The sequence below is a fragment of the Oncorhynchus mykiss genome, chromosome 7, assembly GCF_057628025.1.
Source record: "Oncorhynchus mykiss isolate SJ-2025 chromosome 7, ASM5762802v1, whole genome shotgun sequence".
Taxonomy (NCBI): domain Eukaryota; kingdom Metazoa; phylum Chordata; class Actinopteri; order Salmoniformes; family Salmonidae; genus Oncorhynchus; species Oncorhynchus mykiss.
This window is the reverse complement of record NC_143028.1, coordinates 75,013,647-75,032,828: the sequence shown is the minus strand read 5'-3', so window position 1 is coordinate 75,032,828 and position 19,182 is coordinate 75,013,647. Positions and strand designations below refer to the sequence as shown.

Here is a 19,182-nt window from a genome sequence, read left to right as displayed (position 1 = left end):
CGGACATGTCTCTGTCTTGTGGCTTGGCTGTAAATGTTAATAAATACAGGTCAATATTACATGTCTAAAGATGAAAGGGACGTCCGCTGTGTTATGTTCAGTACCCATCAATATGTTATGTAGTGTATGTGTTGTGTACATCTGCATGTGTGTGTGTAGGTGTGTGTGTAGGTGTGTTGTGCTGTGTGTGTGTGTAGGTGTTTGACTTTTTTTTTTAAATCCATCATCACTAAAATATTTTTACTGAGCATGATGGTGTGATGTATTTGGCTGCTTGTAGGAGTTAGGAGAGCCTCAGCCTCCGGCTTGGTTTGGCTCTGCAGTTAAGTCCCAGTGCAAGACCAGCCAATAGAACGAGAGAGAGGGGAGAGGGGGCGGGGTCAAGTGCGAGAGGGAGGCAGACTCAGCGAATGAGAGAGAGAGAGAGAGAGAGAGAGAAAGAGAGAGAGGTCTTCAGAGCGCAGTATGCCCTTGCTTCCCTCTCTAGTACAGAACTGAAAGGAGACCGGGCAGAGGAACAGAGGAACAGAGGAACACAGGAACACAGTAATAGTAGAGCTGGAAAAGAAAGAAAGAGACTGAAAGAGTACGGCATAGAAAGGACAGGGAGAGAGAGAGAAAGGGGGTAATAGAAGGGTACAGGTGTGAAGAGACAGAGAGACAGAGATAGAGAGACAGAGAGACAGGCAGACTCAGAGAGACAGAGAGACAGACAGGCTCAGAGAGACAGAGATAGAGAGACAGAGAGACAGACAGACTCAGAGAGACAGAGATAGAGAGAGAAAGCGCTCGATAGTGATCTGTGCATCTTCTACTCTACTACTACTACTCTACCACCAGCAGGACCATGGAGACAGGCAGCCCCAGGAAGATCCAGTTCACCATGCCTCTCCTCGACTCACACCTGGACCCAGAGGCTGCTGAACAGGTGAGGAGGCAGTGGGGGTGATCATACAGGACCTTACACAAGCAGTTAGCTTTCCTAGGTGTTACTTACAGGATCAATGAGGTACAGTTTTACCGGTGCTATCGCAGCCAGTCTTCAATCTGAACAGACATAGGGGCAGGCTGGAAATGGGGCTAGGCTAGTGGGTCGCAGGCGGTTATGGCACAGGACGACATAGTCTCTCAATAGTGTCCATTCTGAGAGCATTCGGTGGGTCGGGATCAATTAGTTATGACACGGGGAGGTTGTAGCCCTTACAGAGCAGAGTGTGAATCTCAATAGTTGGCGTGACTATTAAATTGGTTATTTGCATCTTCCTCCTTCCGTTTTATTAAATTATTATAATCTTTTCACGCTGCTGCTACTCACTGTTTATAATCTATGCATAGTCACTTTACCCCTACCTACATGTACATATTACCTCAATTACCTGTACCTGTACCCCCACACATTGTCTTTGTACCTGTACCCCTGTATATAGAGTTGTTATTGTAATTTTATTGTCTTATTTTATACATTTATTAACTTTAGTTAGTAAATATTATTTTTTCTCTAATTTTTCTTAAAGCTACATTTCTGGTTAACAGCTTGTAAGGAAGCATTCCGCTCTACAACTGTTGTATTCGGCACAGGTGACATATAACATATTATTTAATTTAAAGCTCAATGTTAAATTAAAATCTCCTTACCCTCATATGTAAACCAACAAGACACCAATGTCGATGTACACAACACTTTCGTCCTGATCCGTCCAGCCGTTACCAAGAACCACTGGATTGTTTACAGGGCTGTCAGTATAAGGGGTCATCAGACTATTTTTTTTACACAAACCTACGTAACTCAAAATCTAGTCATCGAATAAAATCATGGCTACAGCGTCCAAAAGGTGAACGTACTTACAGAACCAGTCAAAAGTTTGGACACACCTACTCATTCAAGGGGTTTTCTTTATTTTTTACTATTTTTTTACTATTTTCTACATTGTAGAATAATAGTGAAGACATCAAAACTATGAAATAACACATATTGAATCATGTAGTAACCAAATGAAACATACGGAATCATGTACACGTAGTAACAAAAAAAGTGTTTAGCAAATCTAAATCTAAGCAAATCTAAATATATTTTATATTTGAGATTCTTCAAAGTAGCCACCCTTTGCCTTGATGACAGCTTTGAACACTCTTGGCATTCTCTCAACCAGCCTCATGTTCACCTGGAAATGCATTTCAATTAGCAAGTGTGCCTTGTTAAAAGTGTATTTGTGGAATTTCTTTCCGTCTTAATGCCAGTCAGTTGTGTTGTTTTATTTATTTATTTATTTTACCTTTATTAACCAGGTAGGCAAGTTGAGAACAAGTTCTCATTTACAATTGCGACCTGGCCAAGATAAAGCAAAGCAGTTCGAGATAAGGTAGGGGTGGTATACAGAAGATGCCCTATTTGGTAAAAGACCAAGTCCATATTATGGCGAGAACAGCTCCAATAAACAAATAGAAACATTACTTTAAGACATGAAGGTCAGTAAATGCAGAACATTTCAAGAACTTTCTTCAAGTGCAGTAGTAAAAACAATCAAGCGCTATGATGAAACTGGCTCTCATGAGGACCGCCACAGGAAAGGAATACCCAGAGTTACCTCTGCTGCAGAGAATAAGTTCATTAGAGTTACCAGCCTCAGAAATTGCAGAGTTCTAATAACAGACACATCTCAACATCAACTGTTCAGAGGAGACTGTGTGAATCAGGCCTTCGTGGTCGAATTGCTGCAAAGAAACCACTTCTAAAGGACACCAACAATAAGATGAGATTTGCTAGGGCTAAGAAACATGAGCAATGGACATTAGACCGGTGGAAATCTGTCCTTTGGTCTGATGAGTCCAAGTTTAAGATTTTTGGTTCCAACCTCCATGTCTTTGTGAGATGCAGAGTAGGTGAACGGATGATCTCCGCATGTTTAGTTCCCACCGTTAAGCATGGAGGAGGAGGTGCTTTGCTGGTGACACTGTCAGTGATTTATTTAGAATTCAAGGCACACTTAACCAGCATTCTGCAGCGATACGCCAACCCATCTGGTTTGCGCTTAGTGGGACTATCATTCGCTTTTCAACAGGACAATGACCCCACACACCTCCAGGCTGTGTAAGGGCTATTTGATCAAGAAGGATAGTGATGGAGTGCTGCATCAGATGACCTGGCCTCCACAATCACCCGACCTCAACCCAATTGAGATGGTTTGGGATGAGTTGGACAGCAGAGTGAAGGAAAAGCAGCCACCAATTGCTCAGCATATGTGGGATCTCCTTCAAGACTGTTGGAAAAGCATTCCAGGTGAAGCTGGTTGAGACTATGCCTAGCGTGTGCAAAGCTGTCATCAAGGCAAAACGGTGGCTACTTTGATGAATCTCAAACATAAAATACATTTTGATTTGTTTAACACTTTTCTTGTTACTACGTGGACATGATTCCGTATGTGTTATTTCATTGTTTTTACAATGTAGAAAATAGGAGAAATAAATAAAAACCCTTGAATGAGTAGGTGTGTCCAAATATTTGACTGGTACTGTATATATATAAATATATACAATGAGGCTGTATGTATTTTTAGATGTAGGCCTATTTATTGTGCATGTGTGTTATTGTATCCTCATCACCTTTATAGCAAAACTAAATACAAATACACACAACACATAACAGAGGTAATGAACTGTTCAGCACAGCAATTGATAAAACCATAAGACCATTTTTGAAAAAACAAGTGGTTCAGAGCTTATGTCAATATTACACAGGTGAGCTGATATCATTCTGTCACAGCTTCCCGTGTTGATAGGGGGTATTGTAATTAGTCATTCTGTGCCAGTTTAATTTCATTTCCATTGAAAGCTCTGTTAGTTACCATACAGAACACACTGTTTGTTAGCTCCACCTAAGCTACTAATCGTCATATCAAGATATCGTATTGCTGCATGTGCTCCTAAGCATAGGGGTACGTATAATAGTAATCTTGTGCACATTTACCTGAATTCTATTATTATTTCTGCCAGTTTGTGTGCAATCAGGAAGCCCATTGTGGCTAGCTCATCCAATTCTATTAACAATTATGTCCCCATGTATCCACCATGGACACTCCTGCTGTTGTCACATCTTGTATAGGGCTCGGACTGTTCCATATACATGTGCAAAGCCTGATGTTTAACATTTCTGGATGTATGGGTGCATGTTACTAGCCCAGACGTTACGGTCATCTCAGAGACCTGGCTGAATAATTTGATTATAGATAAGTTGCCGTTTTAGATGTGATGGACTTCTGTTATGGCATAATGCTCTCTTAGCATCTCTGTCCCCAAAAATGTGTGAGATGTTGGCTGTAAAAGTGGCCATAAGCTAGAATGTGCATATATTTATTACTGAAGTCTACCGCCTCCCAGCCGCTTCGCGAAGGCTGTTGGTACTATTTCTGATGATTTAAAACCCTTTCTGGTATCTAAACTGGTTGTGTTAGGAGATGTTGATTGGCTTACCGTATCCTGACTAACCGTCCCCATAAGTATTTGGCTACTGGTGATTTTGCTAATTATATCAGCAACCACTGGCCTATTGATTGTCTTAGAGATACCAAATTGAAAAACTCTGACCATCGTATAATTGTGAAGATAAAATAAATTCTTGCCCCAGGCGTTCCTGCATGATCGTTATTATTGAGAGCGTTTTTTCTACTAGACCCTGTTTTGACACTCACAATTTTCTGATCCATTTGTTATCTCTCTGGCTGAGCAACTCCGAGTTAAACAACTAGACTAATCCATGGTACTCTCCTGTACTCTCAGATATCTTCTTCATAAGAAATCAACAAAATATTACGCTTAAACTCAAATGCAATAACTGAAAAAAACGTTATTTTTTAAAGAATGTTTTAAAAATGGTATAATCCTTGTAAATTATATCATAAATGGGACTAGTGGAGTTATGTCACACATGGAACTAACAGAAATATATGAAAATGTCTGCTCTAACCAAAATTACAACCAAGTAATTGCAGCATTACTGTAAAAATGGAGGAGGAAAGTGGGAAGGGGAGAAGGTAAGGAACTTGTCAGCCCTGCATTAAAGTCCAAAACTGATTAAAGAAAATTGTGATAAATAAAAAAGTATACCCTTTTCACTTAAGGACCTTATAATTCGTAAAATAGTTGGGAAGAGATTTTTAATGTACCAATTCCATGGCACATGGTTTATGAACTGATACACAAAATGACGGTTGATTCCAAACATAGAGTTTTTATTTTTAAATGATTATACAAAATTCTTGCAACCAATAGAATATTATGTACAGTATATATGGGGATACTCCCATCCCAGCTCTGCAAATCTTGATGCAAAGAGACAGAATCATTAGATCATTTGTTTTGGTACTGTCCACATGTACAGTAGCATGTTTTTGGTAGCAGGTTCAGGTTTGGCTGAAGAATTGTAACATTTACTGTCCTCTGGGTGATTTGAAAAGTCAATCGATCAATAATATAATGCATCATAATATAATAGCAAAACATTTGATCTTTGATTTACAATCTGTAGAAACTATAAGAATAGAAAAGTTCAGAACTTTTGTGAAACATCACAGCACAGTTGAAAAATACATGGCAAATAGAAATCAAAACTATCTAAAGGGAGGGACTAAAAACAACAAGTTATAACCAATGTAAAATATACGGTGTCCGTAAAATGTATATGGCATGTAAACGCTGGAAGTAGAAGCCTAAGTGTTGTTTTTCCACCCCTTTCCAGGCTCCCTTGTCTTGCAAACATCCTATAATCATTTGTCAACAAACAGCTACGTTATGATCTATCAGTAAACAGTGTTCTTAATATTAACCAATCCGGATTCAGACCTAAACATGGTACCACTATGGCTACCGTGCATGTTGTAAATAATATTGCAAATGCCTTAGATGATAGAATGAATTGTGCTTCCATGTTTGTAGACTTCCATGTTTGTAGACTTCCATGTTTGTAGACTTGTTTCATAATTATCTCAATGACAGAACTCAAGGTAGATGATGTCAAAAAATATATACACGTATTCATGTGTATGCAGATACAGTGTTGTATTCCACAGATACAGTGTTGTATTCCACAGATACAGTGTTGTATTCCACAGATACAGTGTTGTATTCCACAGATACAGTGTTGTATTCCGCAGATACAGTGTTGTATTCCGCAGATACAGTGTTGTATTCCACAGATACAGTGTTGTATTCCACAGGTACAGTGTTGTATTCCACAGATACAGTGTTGTATTCCACAGGTACAGTGTTGTATTCCACAGATACAGTGTTGTATTCCACAGATACAGTGTTGTATTCCACAGATACAGTGTTGTATTCCACAGATACAGTGTTGTATTCCATTGCTCCATCAGTTGACCAAGCCTTTTCAAATTGGAAGACAGATTTTCTAGCACTGTAGAGGTCACTATTGACTCTAAAGTCAGTACTGAATGTAAACAAAACTAAATGCTCTTTCTAGGTCCCATAACCAAGATTTAAATAAGTTTGTAATGACAAGTTTGAACAGTACACAAATTGAGTGAGTTCCTTCCTACAAATATGTAGGAAGGAATGTTTTTTGTTTTTAGTAGATTAATTAAACCTCTTGAAGCTAGGGGGCACTATTTTTATTTTTGGAAAAATAACGTCCCAAAGTAAACTGCCTATTTCTCAGGACCAGATGCTAGAATATGCATATAATTGACAGGATAGAAAACACTCTAAAGTTTCCAAAACTGTAAAAATATTGTCTGTGAGTATAACAGAACTGATTTTGCAGGCGAAATCCTGAGAAAAATCCAATCAGGAAGTGACCCTTATTTTGAAACCCCTGTCTTTCTATGTATCCCTATTCCCCATTGAAAGAGATATCAACCAGATTCCCTTTTCTACGTATGCCCTAAGGCAGGGGTGTCAAACTCAAATACCCAGTGGGCCAAAATGTAAAACCTGAACAAAGTCACGGGCCAACATTGAACAAATTAACCTTTTAATATGGACCCAAACAAGTTTTGCTTTAACATTGAATATGGAACAAGCATCGCTTATTACCATACAATATATAATTTAATAGTGGAGACATGCAAAATCGAATTTCAAATGAAAAAACACATCAATGGCATTCATTTATTAAATAAATAAAATTTAAATAAAAATTGTATGCCTCTTTTCTATTTGCAGCCTTCTGATTTAAATACCAAAATAAACTTTTTCGACTGGCTAATAATTTTACAAATAAAATGATAATAAATCAATCAACCATTCAAGCCCATGCCTTGTAGCAAGAAAAAGTGCATAAAGAAAACGTTAATTATTGCACACTGGTCTAATCTGATGTGCCCAAGCCAGATACCTGGCATCTCTTCTTGGATGCTAGTTCATCAATGTCTGGGCTCAAGCTCTGAGCTGAAGAAATCCTCAGTATCGAGCGAAGATGTTCATCAGTCAGACGTCTCCTGTGAGTTGTCATCTTCATTGAGGAGAAAAGTTGCTCGCATAGATAAGTGCTGCCGAACATGGAGAGCATCTGAGCAGCTTGGGTGCGGAGCTGAGGCATTGTGTCAGGGATGAACCGTGGAAACTGTGCGGCGCCCACAGCATCATACTTTGATTTCAGCGTGTCGTTGCACTGGAGTTCAATCAGCTCCATTTGGATGTTGGTTGGTGCATTTTTCACATCAACTGCGAAGGGATTACTAAGCAGTTCAAACTTGCATTTCTGGGCATCGAAGTCGGCAAATCGCCGGCTAAACTCAGCGGCGAGAACACTGAGTTTTTCAGCAAACTGTGCGCATGGGAACACGGCGGTAGAGATCTGCGCTTTTATGGATTGGCAGCAGGGAAAATGGCAAGGGTTTCCTTGCAGCATCTGATTCTCCCACAGGCACAGTATAGTTTTGAAGGCCCTCACTGCAGCGTACATGTCTGTGATGATGCGCCCCTGCCCCTGAAGCTGCAGGTTCAGCGCATCGAGATGGCTCGAGATGTCACAGAGAAAGGCCAGCTCACACAGGAACTTTTGCTCCCGGAGCTCTGCTGTATCCTTCCCTTTGGTTTCCAGGAATTGACATATTTCCTCACGCAGCTCGAAACATCTGTTCAGTACTTTTCCTCTGCTTAGCCATCTCACCTCTGTGTGATACGGCACGTCTGCGTATTCCGAACCACACTCCTCCAGAAAAGATTTAAACTGGCGGTGATTTAGACCTTTGGCTCTTATAAAGTTAACTACCTGTGTTACTGTGGTCATAACATGTTCCATCTTTAGGGCTTTGGCACACAGTGCTTCCTGATGTATGATGCAGTGGTAAACAGTTAGCTCATCTGCACAGTTCTCTTCCCGCATCTTCTCCCGAACCATGCCCACCAGTCCACTCTTTTTACCGCACATCGCTGGCGCACCATCTGTCGTTAATCCAACGAGTTTATCCCACGGCAGCTTTATTTCAGTTACACATTTGGAAACCTCCTCAAAGATTTCCTTTCCTGTGGTTGTGCCATGCATTGATTTGAATCCTAATAGCTCCTCCGTAACACACAGATTTGAGTCCACTCCACAGATGAAGACTGACAGCTGAGCAGTATCAGATGCGTCGCAGCTCTCATCCACAGCGAGGGAGAACGCAACAAAATCTTTTCCCTTTTCCATCAGCTGGTCATACAGATTGGTGGCAAGATCACATGTGCGATCAGCTACTGTGTTCCTGCTCAGGCTCACGTTTGAAAATGCTTGTTTTTTCTCTGGGCATACGAGGTCACAAACCTTCATCATGCACTTTTTCATGAACTCTCCCTCATTAAAGGGCCGGGCTGATTTTGCGATCTCTGCTGCCACTATATAACTAGCCTTTACAGCAGCCTCGCTTTGTGATGTGGCTTTTTTAAACATATTCTGTTGTGAAACCAAACTTCTTTTCATCTCCTCTACTTTCTGGCTCCTTTGAGTCATGTCCAGGTCCTTGTATTTGTCATGGTGTTTCGTTTCATAGTGTCGTCTAATGTTGTACTCCTTACTTACAGCCACGTTGACTCCACAAACAAGACAAACAGGTTTGTCTTTTACATATGTAAACAGATATTCTGCCTCCCACTTGTCCAGAAAGCTCCTGTTTTCTGCCTTTCTTTTCGCCATTTTTGGGAAGGGTTAGCTCGCTGACAGTTGTAGCGTCTATGTTGCTATGACTACTGTCACAGAGGAGAGAGCGTTTCTGGGTCCTGTCCTGATTGGCGCGCGAAAACAGCAGAGCATTATGGGATTCGTAGTATTAGTGGTGAATGCGCTGTATAATACCGGCGGGCCAGCTCTAGTAGTAATTTGGTATTGTCTCGCGGGCCAAATATAATTACCCCGCGGCCAAATTTGGCCCGCGGGGTAATTATATTTGGCCCGCGAGACAACGGGCCAGAGTTTGACACCCATGCCCTAAGGTGTCTACAGCCTTTAGACGTAGTTTCACGCCTTTATGTTGAAGAATGAGCGTAAACGAACACATTGCGTAAGTGGCCAGCTGATGGCCCTGAGTGATTCTTGCGTAAAAGAGAGAGGTAGCCATTTTTCCTCCCGGTCCTACTGAAAAGCCAACTGTCCCGGTTGATATATTATCAAATAGATATTTGAAAAACACCTTGAGGATTGATTATAAACAACGTTTGCCATGTTTCTGTCGATATTATGTAGCTAATTTGGAATAGTTTTGGGCGTTTTCGTGACTGCAATTTCTCAGCCAAACGTGAAGAACAAACGGAGCTATTTCGCCTACAAAAATAAACTTTTTGGAAAAAAGGAACATTGGCTATGTAGCTGGGAGTCTCGTGAGTGAAAACATCCGAAGCTCATCAAAGGTAAACAATTTAATTTGATTGCTTTTCTGATTTCCGTGACCAAGTTACCTGCTGCTAGCTGGACAAAATGCTATTCTAGGCTATCGATAAACTTACACAAATGCTTGTCTAGCTTTGGCTGTAAAGTATATTTAGAAAATCTGAGATGACAGGGTGATTAACAAAAGGCTAAGCTGTGTCTCAATATATTTCACTTGTGATTTTCATGAATATGAATATTTTCTAGTAATATTTATGTCCGTTGCGTTATGCTAATTAGTGTCAGTTGATGATTACGCTCCCGGACTCGGGATGGGGAGTTACTGGAGGTTAATCAGGAGTGTTGGGATAGATTAATAATACTGTTATAAATCATTAAGGTTATGGTCATGGGAGGGGACTCTTCATTTGTCTAATCGTCATTTGACATTTGACTTTTTGACAATTCTGGTTCACTGCCCTTCTACCCGTGATTTATTTGTATGTAACTTTAGGTTAAGTGTGTGTGTGTGTGTGTGTGTGTGTGTGTGTATGTGTGTGTGTGTGTGTGTGTGTGTGTGTGTGTGTGTGTGTGTGTGTGTGTGTGTGTGTGTGTGAGGAGGCGTGATGAGAGAGAGGTGTTGCTCAGGGATCACAGTGGGGTCAGCCTCTGGCTATAGCTCTGTCTGACGTACTGAGAGTCAGGAGGAAGTGAACCATGAATCGCACTGTCATCTTGTTACGATATCAATAGGCACTAATTACTGAGGAGGAAGTGAACCATGAATCACACTGTCCTCTTGTGACGATATCAATAGGCACTAATTACTGAGGAAGTGAACCATGAATCACACTGTCCTCTTGTTACGATATCAATAGGCACTAATTACTGAGGAGGAAGTGAACCATGAATCACACTGTCCTCTTGTTACGATATCAATAGGCACTAATTACTGAGGAAGTGAACCATGAATCACACTGTCCTCTTGTGACGATATCAATAGGCACTAATTACTGAGGAGGAAGTGAACCATGAATCACACTGTCCTCTTGTGACGATATCAATAGACACTAATTACTGAGGAGGAAGTGAACCATGAATCACACTGTCCTCTTGTTACGATATCAATAGGCACTAATTACTGAGGAGGAAGTGAACCATGAATCACACTGTCCTCTTGTTACGATATCAATAGGCACTAATTACTGAGGAGGAAGTGAACCATGAATCAAGTGAAACATCTGTTCGAACACTCTTTGGTGCTGTATGTGTGAGGTTGTGTGTTTGTGTGTGTGTGTGTGTACGCACATTCACGTGTGTGTGTGTGTGTGTGTTATTTTGCCCGTGCATACGTTGGTAGGCTGCTTTACTGTCCTACAGTTACCTCTACTGGAATGATATAAGTTGTGGCAATCTCCTTCTCCCTCTGTTAGAGTCAGACAGCCTTGAGCACTGATCATGTAGCTCTCAGCCGCCCTGCAGAGAGAGACTTGGCTGGGTGCCACTCAGAGATGACACTCTTATGAATCCTGAGATGCTGAGAGCTGCATGGCTTTCCTGACATGGTGTAGTCAACCAGAGAGCCTATCAGAGCAGAGCTGGCTGACTGGCATCACAGAGCCTATCAGAGCAGAGTGTGGTCATCAAGGAGCCTATCAGAGCTGACTGACTGACATGGAGTGGTCATCACGGAGCCTATCAGAGCAGAGTGTGGGCATCACAGAGCCTATCAGAGCTGACTGACATGGTATGGGCATCACAGTATTTAAGTGTGGGGCTGACTGACGTGGTGTGGGCATCACGGAGCCTATCAGAGCAGAGTGTGGGCATCACAGAGCCTATCAGAATAGAGCTGACCGACGTGGTGTGGGCATCACAGATCCTATCAGAGCTGACTGATGTGGTTTGGGCATCACCGATCCTATCAGAGCTGACTGACGTGGTGTGGGCATCACAGATCCTATCAGAGCTGACTGACATGGTGTGGGCATCACAGATCCTATCAGAGCTGACTGACATGGTGTGGTCATCACGGAGCCTATCAGAGCTGACCGACGTGGTTTGGGCATCACAGTATTTCAGTGTGGGGCTGACTGACGTGGTGTGGGCATCACTGAGCCTATCAGAGCTGTGTGTGGGCATCACAGAGCCTATCAGAATAGAGATGGCTGACTGATCTGGTGTGGACATCATAGAGCTTATCAGAGCTGACTAACGTGGTGTGGGCATCACAGATCCTATCAGAGCTGATTGACGTGGTGTGGGCATCACAGAGCCTATCAGAGCTGATTGACGTGGTCTGGGCATCAAAGATCCTTTCAGAGCTGACTGACGTGGTCTGGGCATCACAGATCCTATCAGAGCTGACTGACGTGGTGTGGACATCATAGAGCTTATCAGAGCTGACTAACGTGGTGTGGGCATCACAGATCCTATCAGAGCTGATTGACGTGGTGTGGGCATCACAGAGCCTATCAGAGCTGATTGACGTGGTCTGGGCATCACAGATCCTTTCAGAGCTGACTGACGTGGTCTGGGCATCACAGATCCTATCAGAGCTGACTGACGTGGTGTGGGCGTCATAGATCCTATCAGAGCTGACTGACGTGGTGTGGGCATCACAGATCCTATCAGAGCTGACTGACATGGTGTGGGCATCACGGAGCCTATCAGAGCAGAGTGTGGGCATCACAGAGCCTATCAGAGCTGACTGATGTGGTGTGGGCGTCATAGATCCTATCAGAGCTGACTGACCTGGTGTGGGCGTCATAGATCCTATCAGAGCTGACTGATGTGGTGTGGTCATCACGGAGCCTATCAGAGCAGAGTGTGGGCATCACAGAGCCTATCAGAATAGAGCTGGCTGACTGACGTGGTGTGGGCATCATAGATCCTATCAGAGCTGACTGACGTGGTGTGGGCATCACAGATCCTATCAGAGCTGACTGATGTGGTGTGGGCATCATAGATCCTATCAGAGCTGACTGACGTGGTGTGGGCATCACAGATCCTATCAGAGCTGACTGACGTGGTGTGGGTGTCATAGATCCTATCAGAGCTGACTGACGTGGTGTGGTCGTCATAGATCCTATCAGAGCTGACTGATGTGGTGTGGTCATCACGGAGCCTATCAGAGCAGAGTGTGGGCATCACAGAGCCTATCAGAATAGAGCTGGCTGACTGACGTGGTGTGGGCATCATAGATCCTATCAGAGCTGACTGACGTGGTGTGGGCATCACAGATCCTATCAGAGCTGACTGATGTGGTGTGGGCATCATAGATCCTATCAGAGCTGACTGACGTGGTGTGGGCATCACAGATCCTATCAGAGCTGACTGACGTGGTGTGGGTGTCATAGATCCTATCAGAGCTGACTGACGTGGTGTGGGCGTCATAGATCCTATCAGAGCTGACTGATGTGGTGTGGGCATCACAGTATTTCAGTGTGGGGCTGATAACAAGAGGCCAGCTGATATGCTTCAGCGTTTGTTTGGGTGTTTAAGTATTTTCTAGTGTTTCATTGTTAAAGTTTTTCAGTGTCTCACTATTCCAGTGTGAGGTATCAATGGAATTACTTTGTTTCAGTGTCAGTTTCGTTGTTTCAGTGCTTAGGTGATTTAAGTGGTTTGTGTTTCAACATTTCTGTGTTGTAATGTTTCAGTGTTTCACAGTGTTAGTTAAATGCTTTTTTTGTTGTGTAGCAGTGTAGCCAACTACTGGAACGACCCACTGGACACACACCGGCTGAATCAACATTGTTTCCCATCATTTCAATGAAATTACGTTGAACCAATGTGGATGAGACGTTGAATTGACGTCTGTGCCCAGTACTTTTTTTCGCAAAGTAGTTTGCATGTTCTTTTTCAAAGTAATTTGAGTTAGGTAAACTCTATTTTTCTTAAGGGTAGCTGTAGTGTAGCTTAAATTATTCCACTGTCAAGTAATTGGTAGCTTGATAAACTATATTTTCAGTAACTTCCTCAACACTGGTGTTTCAGTATTTTCAGGGATTTGTCATAGAACAGCCATGACATCACAGTGTCTCAGTGTGCCTGTGTTGGTATCACAGGCCTTCCTCCATGCCTCAGTACTCCTTGTTGTGCCTGGACACCTCATAGTGTGTAGATCAGGCTCTGGAGAGAAGCAGCATTCACTGTCCATCAAACTATCTCTCTGGGGGAAGGAGTACTGGGGGATGGAGTCCTGGCTATTGGAGTCCTAGGGGATGGTCCTCGGGGTTGGAGTCCTGGGGGTTGGAGTCCTGGGGGATGGAGTCCTGGGGGATGGAGTCCTGGGTGATGGAGTCCTTGGGTGGTAGAGTCCTGGAGGATGGTCCTGGAGGATTGTCCTGGGGGATGGAGTCCTGGGTGATGGAGTCCTTGAGGACTCCAGTCCCCCGTCCTAGGGGATGGTCCTGGGGGTTGGAGTCCTGGGGGTTGGAGTCCTGGGGGATGGTCCTGGGGGTTGGATTCCTGGGGCTGGAGTCCTGGGTGATGGAGTCCTTGAGGATGCGGCCCTGGGGGATGGAGTCCTGGGGGTTGAAGTCCTGGGGCTGGAGACCTGGGAGATGGTCCTGGGGGTTGGATTCCTGGAGCTGGAGTCCTGGGTGATGGAGTCCTTGAAGATGCGGTCCTGGGGGATGGAGTCCTGGAGGATGATCCTGGGGGATGGAGTCCTGGGGCTGGAGTCCTGGGTGGTAGAGTCCTGGAGGATGGTCCTGGGGGATGGAGTCCTGGGGGTTGGTGTCCTGGGGCTGGAGTCCTGGGTGATGGAGTCCTGGGTGGTAGAGTCCTGGAGGATGGTCCTGGGGGTTGGATTCCTGGGACTGGAGTCCTGGGGCTGGAGTCCTGGGGTTGGAGTCCTGGGTGGTAGAGTCCTGGAGGAACCGGCCCTGGGGGATGCTGCTGACTAACAACTGTAATCAGTTTCAAGGAACTAAGCATTTGGTTTGGAACGTACTTCTACATGTTTCAAAACAAATGCTGAGTTCCTTGTATGACATCATAATGTGGTTCTAATTTCTACTTCCCTAATCTCTTTCCCCACAGTGTTAGAATGACAGTGTATCAATTTCCACTTCCCTAATCTCTTTCCCCACAGTGTTAGAATGACAGTGTATCAATTTCCACTTCCCTAATCTCTTTCCCCACAGTGTTAGAATGACAGTGTATCAATTTCTACTTCCCTAATTTCTTTCCCCACAGTGTTAGAATGACAGTGTATCAATTTCTGAGACATTCCCTTTCTCTTGAATTTGAGCAACCTCAATCCTTTCGATAAGAGCTTCTTTGTGCATAATAAAACCCTTCTGTCCCTAGTTAGTTAACATGAGGAATCATGGCATTTCAAGGTCATGTAACTCCATGATGTATCTGGGTAGGTTTGATTTAACATCTTGTATAAGCTGATGTCTAGACATATATTTGTCCTTCACTGGGTCAACACTGTTAATTCCTAGTGCTTCTGAGATGACATTTCTGAGAGGCAGTACAGAGATAATGTTTTGGCTGTCACACCCCTCATCTGTCCTAGATTTAAAAAAGGTTCTGAAAGCACATCTGTTTCAATACATGCCTGAGATGACTGTAACTGAAATAAGCCCAAGCTCTGGGCCAGTTCTATTCTTAGCTACTGTAATACTGAGAGAAGTCACCACTGTATTTCATAATCACCTTATTACTTTTAGACTAAAATGGATATATCTATATCTCCTATGACTGAAATTGCATTACAACTGCACTTCCTGGTGCCCAGCACATTATGATTCTTGTTCATTCCAGGATACAGAAAATATAGTAGTTTAATGTATTTTTCCCTATCTGTACAGATAGGAATAAAGGTAAACAACAGTAGTGATAGTGGAGTATCAGCCAGTAGCTGTATAGCCTTGTCCTCTCCTTAAGTTAGGGCTAGGCGTCATGCTAGTGGGACAACTTTCGGTGAAACTGTAGGGAGCGCAAATCAAATAAATAATCATACAAATTATGGATATTAAACATTTAGGTTCATACAAGTATCTTATATCGGTTGAAAGCTTAAAGTCTTGTTAATATAACTGCACTGTCCAATTTACAGTAGCCATTACAGCCAAAGCATGCCATGCGATTGTTTGAGGACGGTGCCCCACATCAAAATATTATTCCACTGGCACATGTCTCAAAAATTCACAAATAGCGATTAAATATGAACTTGCGTTTTGAAAATCTTCCTCTGATTTGTCATCCATAGTGTTCCAGCTATAACATGTTTTGTCGTTTTGTTATATAAAATCCTTCTTTTATATCCCAAAAAGTCTGTTTTGTTGGCGCCATCGATTTGAGTAATCCACACTCGTTCAACGGGCAGAGAATGTAATCCGAAAATCTAGCGCTTAACTTTGTTTCAACAAGTCAAAATAAATGTCTATTTACTCCTCAGATACCCTAAAATGTAATCAAACTATAGTATTTCTTACGGAAATAAGTATGTTCAAAAGGAAACCGATTTTAGCAGGTGCGTCATGTCTTCATTTCGCACCCAAACACGAATTTCCAAAACTCTGTCCCTGCACTCATATTTCTCATTCGTTTTGGAAGTTACAAGCCTGAAACCTGAAACATAGACTGCTGACGCCCTGTGTAAGCCATAGGAATGGCATCCTGGGAGCCAGAATTCAGAATGCTCCTATACTTTCCATTGTAAGAGCATGGTCTCTCTCAAAAAAATAAATTGTATGAGACTATTGAGACTAGTCTCGTACATTATACATACATTATTTTAACATTTCTACAGGGCCTGCGCATCAGGCAGTTTACTTTGGGCACGTCAGTCAGGCGGAAATTGAGAAAAAAGGAAGTTAATAGCATTGTCCTCCCATTAGGTTATTTCATCCATTGTCCTCCTCAATGTTTTAGGTTACCAGCCACCACTGACCTACACAGACACCAGAAGGAAGGAGAGTAGTTATAGTGGTGTATCCCTTGTCCTCTGAATTACTTCCTTCCTGATTCAGCTTCAATTATTTTTATGAGTTTGAACAGTATCCATAACAGCATTACATTTAATTATAGGCTAATGTACGTTTATTATACTGTACCTGCTACTAAACCAGCTCTCTGCTACTCTTCTGTTGTACAAACCACTAAGCATCATATAGAAGAAGAATTAAGACATAAGTCATGGTAGAAAAGCAGATGGAGCCAGGAAAAAGACTAAGGCTGGCATCCTAAACCAAACCATATTCCTTATACAGGCCTATAGTGCTCTGGCCAAAGGAAGTGCCCTATATAGGGAATTGGATGTCTCACTGCTCAAAAGACCATGAATAATTCTGATAGTTCAAAGTTGAACAGGATTGCTGTTATAAGGACAGGTCTATATATAGATTATGTGATGGATGTGGAAAGACTCCTGTCTGTAAGATACCTGTCTTGTATGTCACTAATGGCCCCGGAGGAGATGGCTGCCGTTTTACGGGCTCCTAACCAATTCTGCTATTGTGTGTGTTTTTTTTGTGTTATTTGTAATTTATTTGTACACAATGTTTCTGCCACCGTCTCTTATGACCGAAAAGAGCTTCTGGATATCAGGACAGCAATTACTCACCTCGTATTGGACAAAGATTTTTCTTTAATGAGTCGGACGTGAAGGATTTACACTTCAGACACTGGACGAGGCCCATTTGCATGAAGAAGAGACAGAGATATTGGGGATGTAGGTCAGGGTGCTTTGTAAGGATCCGACGGCATGTCGGTAATCCGCCTATACAATCAGTCCTATAAGCCAACTTGTAATCATTGGATAATAAAATGGATGAGCTCAGATGTAATATCTTATGTTACACAGAGTCGTGGCTGAACGACGACATGGATAACATACATCTGGTGGGGTTTTCAATGCATCAGCAAGAGAGAATAGTTGCCTCCGGTAAGACAAGGGGTGGCGGTCTATGTCTATTTGTCAATAACAGCTGGTGCACAAAATCTAATATTAATAATGAAGTCATGAGGTTTTGCTCATCTGAGATAGAGTATCTCATGATAAGCTGTAAACCACACGATTTACCAAAGTTTACCAAAGAGTTTTCATCTATATTTTCATAGCTTTCCATTTACCACAACAAACCAATGCCGGCACTAAGTCCGCACTCAACGAGCTGTATAAGGCCATGAGCAATCAAGAAAATGCTCATTCAGAGGCAGCGCTGCTAGTGGCCGGTGACTTTAATGCAGGGAAACTTAAATCTGTGTTACCTCATTCTACCAGCATGTTACATGTGCAACCAGGGGAGAAAAAAACTCTAGACCACCTTTATTCCACACACAGAGGCACGTACAAAGCTCTCCCTCTACCTCCATTTGGCAAATTTGACTCTATCTCTATTCTCCTGATTCCGGCTTACAAACACAAACTAAAGCAGGAAGTACCAGTGACTCGCTCAATACGGAAGTGGTCAGATGACGCAGATGCTAAGCTACAGGACTGTTTTGCAAGCACAGACTGGAATAAGTTCCGGGATTCTTCCGATGCCATTCAGGAGTACACCACATTAGTCAATGGCTTCATCGATGCATCGATGACGTCGTCCCCACAGTGACCGTACGTACATACCCCAAACAGAAGCTATGGTTTACAGGCAACATCTGCACTGAGCTAAAGGGTAGAGTTGCCGCTTTCAAGGAGCGGGACTCTAACCCGGAAGCTTATAAGAAATCCCGCTATGCCCTCCAACGAACCATCAAACAGGCAAAGCGTCAATACAGGATTAAGATTGAATCCTACAACACCAGCTCTGATGCTCGTCGGATGTGGCAGGGCTTTGCAAACTATTACGGACTACAAAGGGAAGCAGCGAGCTGCCCAGTGACACATTCCCACCAGACAAGCTAAATGACTTCTAAGGTCGCTTCGAGGCAAGCAACACCGAAGCATGCATGAGAGCACCAACTTCTCCGGACAACTGTGTTATCACACACTTTGTAGCCGATGTGAGTAAGACCTTAAAACAGGTTAACATTCACAAGGCCGCCGCGCCAGACAGATTACCAGGACATGTACTTCAAGCATGCGCTGACCAACTGGCAAATGTCTTCACTGACATTTTCAACCTGTCCCTGACCGAGCCTGTAATACCAACATGTTTTAAGCAGACCATCATAGTCCCTGTGCCCAAGAACAACATGGTAACTTGCCTAAATGACTACCGACCTGTAGCACTCATGTCTGTAGGCATGAAGTGTCTTGAAAGGCTGGTCATGTCTCACATAAACACCATTATCCCAGAAACCTTAGACCTACCCCAATTTTCATACCGCCCCAACAGATCCACGGATGATGCCATCTCTATTGCACTCCACAATGCCCTTTCCCACCTCGACAAAAATAACACCTATGTGAGAATGCTATTCAT

General features: G+C 42.9%; 1 protein-coding gene across 2 annotated transcripts in view; it reads left to right on the top strand.

The window, feature by feature from the left end:
* The first annotated feature begins 420 nt into the window (after window positions 1-420).
* LOC110528589 (protein phosphatase 1 regulatory subunit 1A) overlaps window positions 421-19,182 on the top strand; it is a 53,539-nt gene continuing 34,777 nt past the window's right edge. The window contains exon 1 of one of the 2 annotated variants that reach the window (XM_021610718.3): window positions 421-928. In XM_021610718.3, the coding sequence (XP_021466393.2) occupies window positions 848-928 (81 nt within the window). In that variant the 5' untranslated portion in view covers window positions 421-847. The remainder of the gene's footprint in view (window positions 929-19,182) is intronic. The other variant, XM_021610719.3, reaches the window with a different exon arrangement.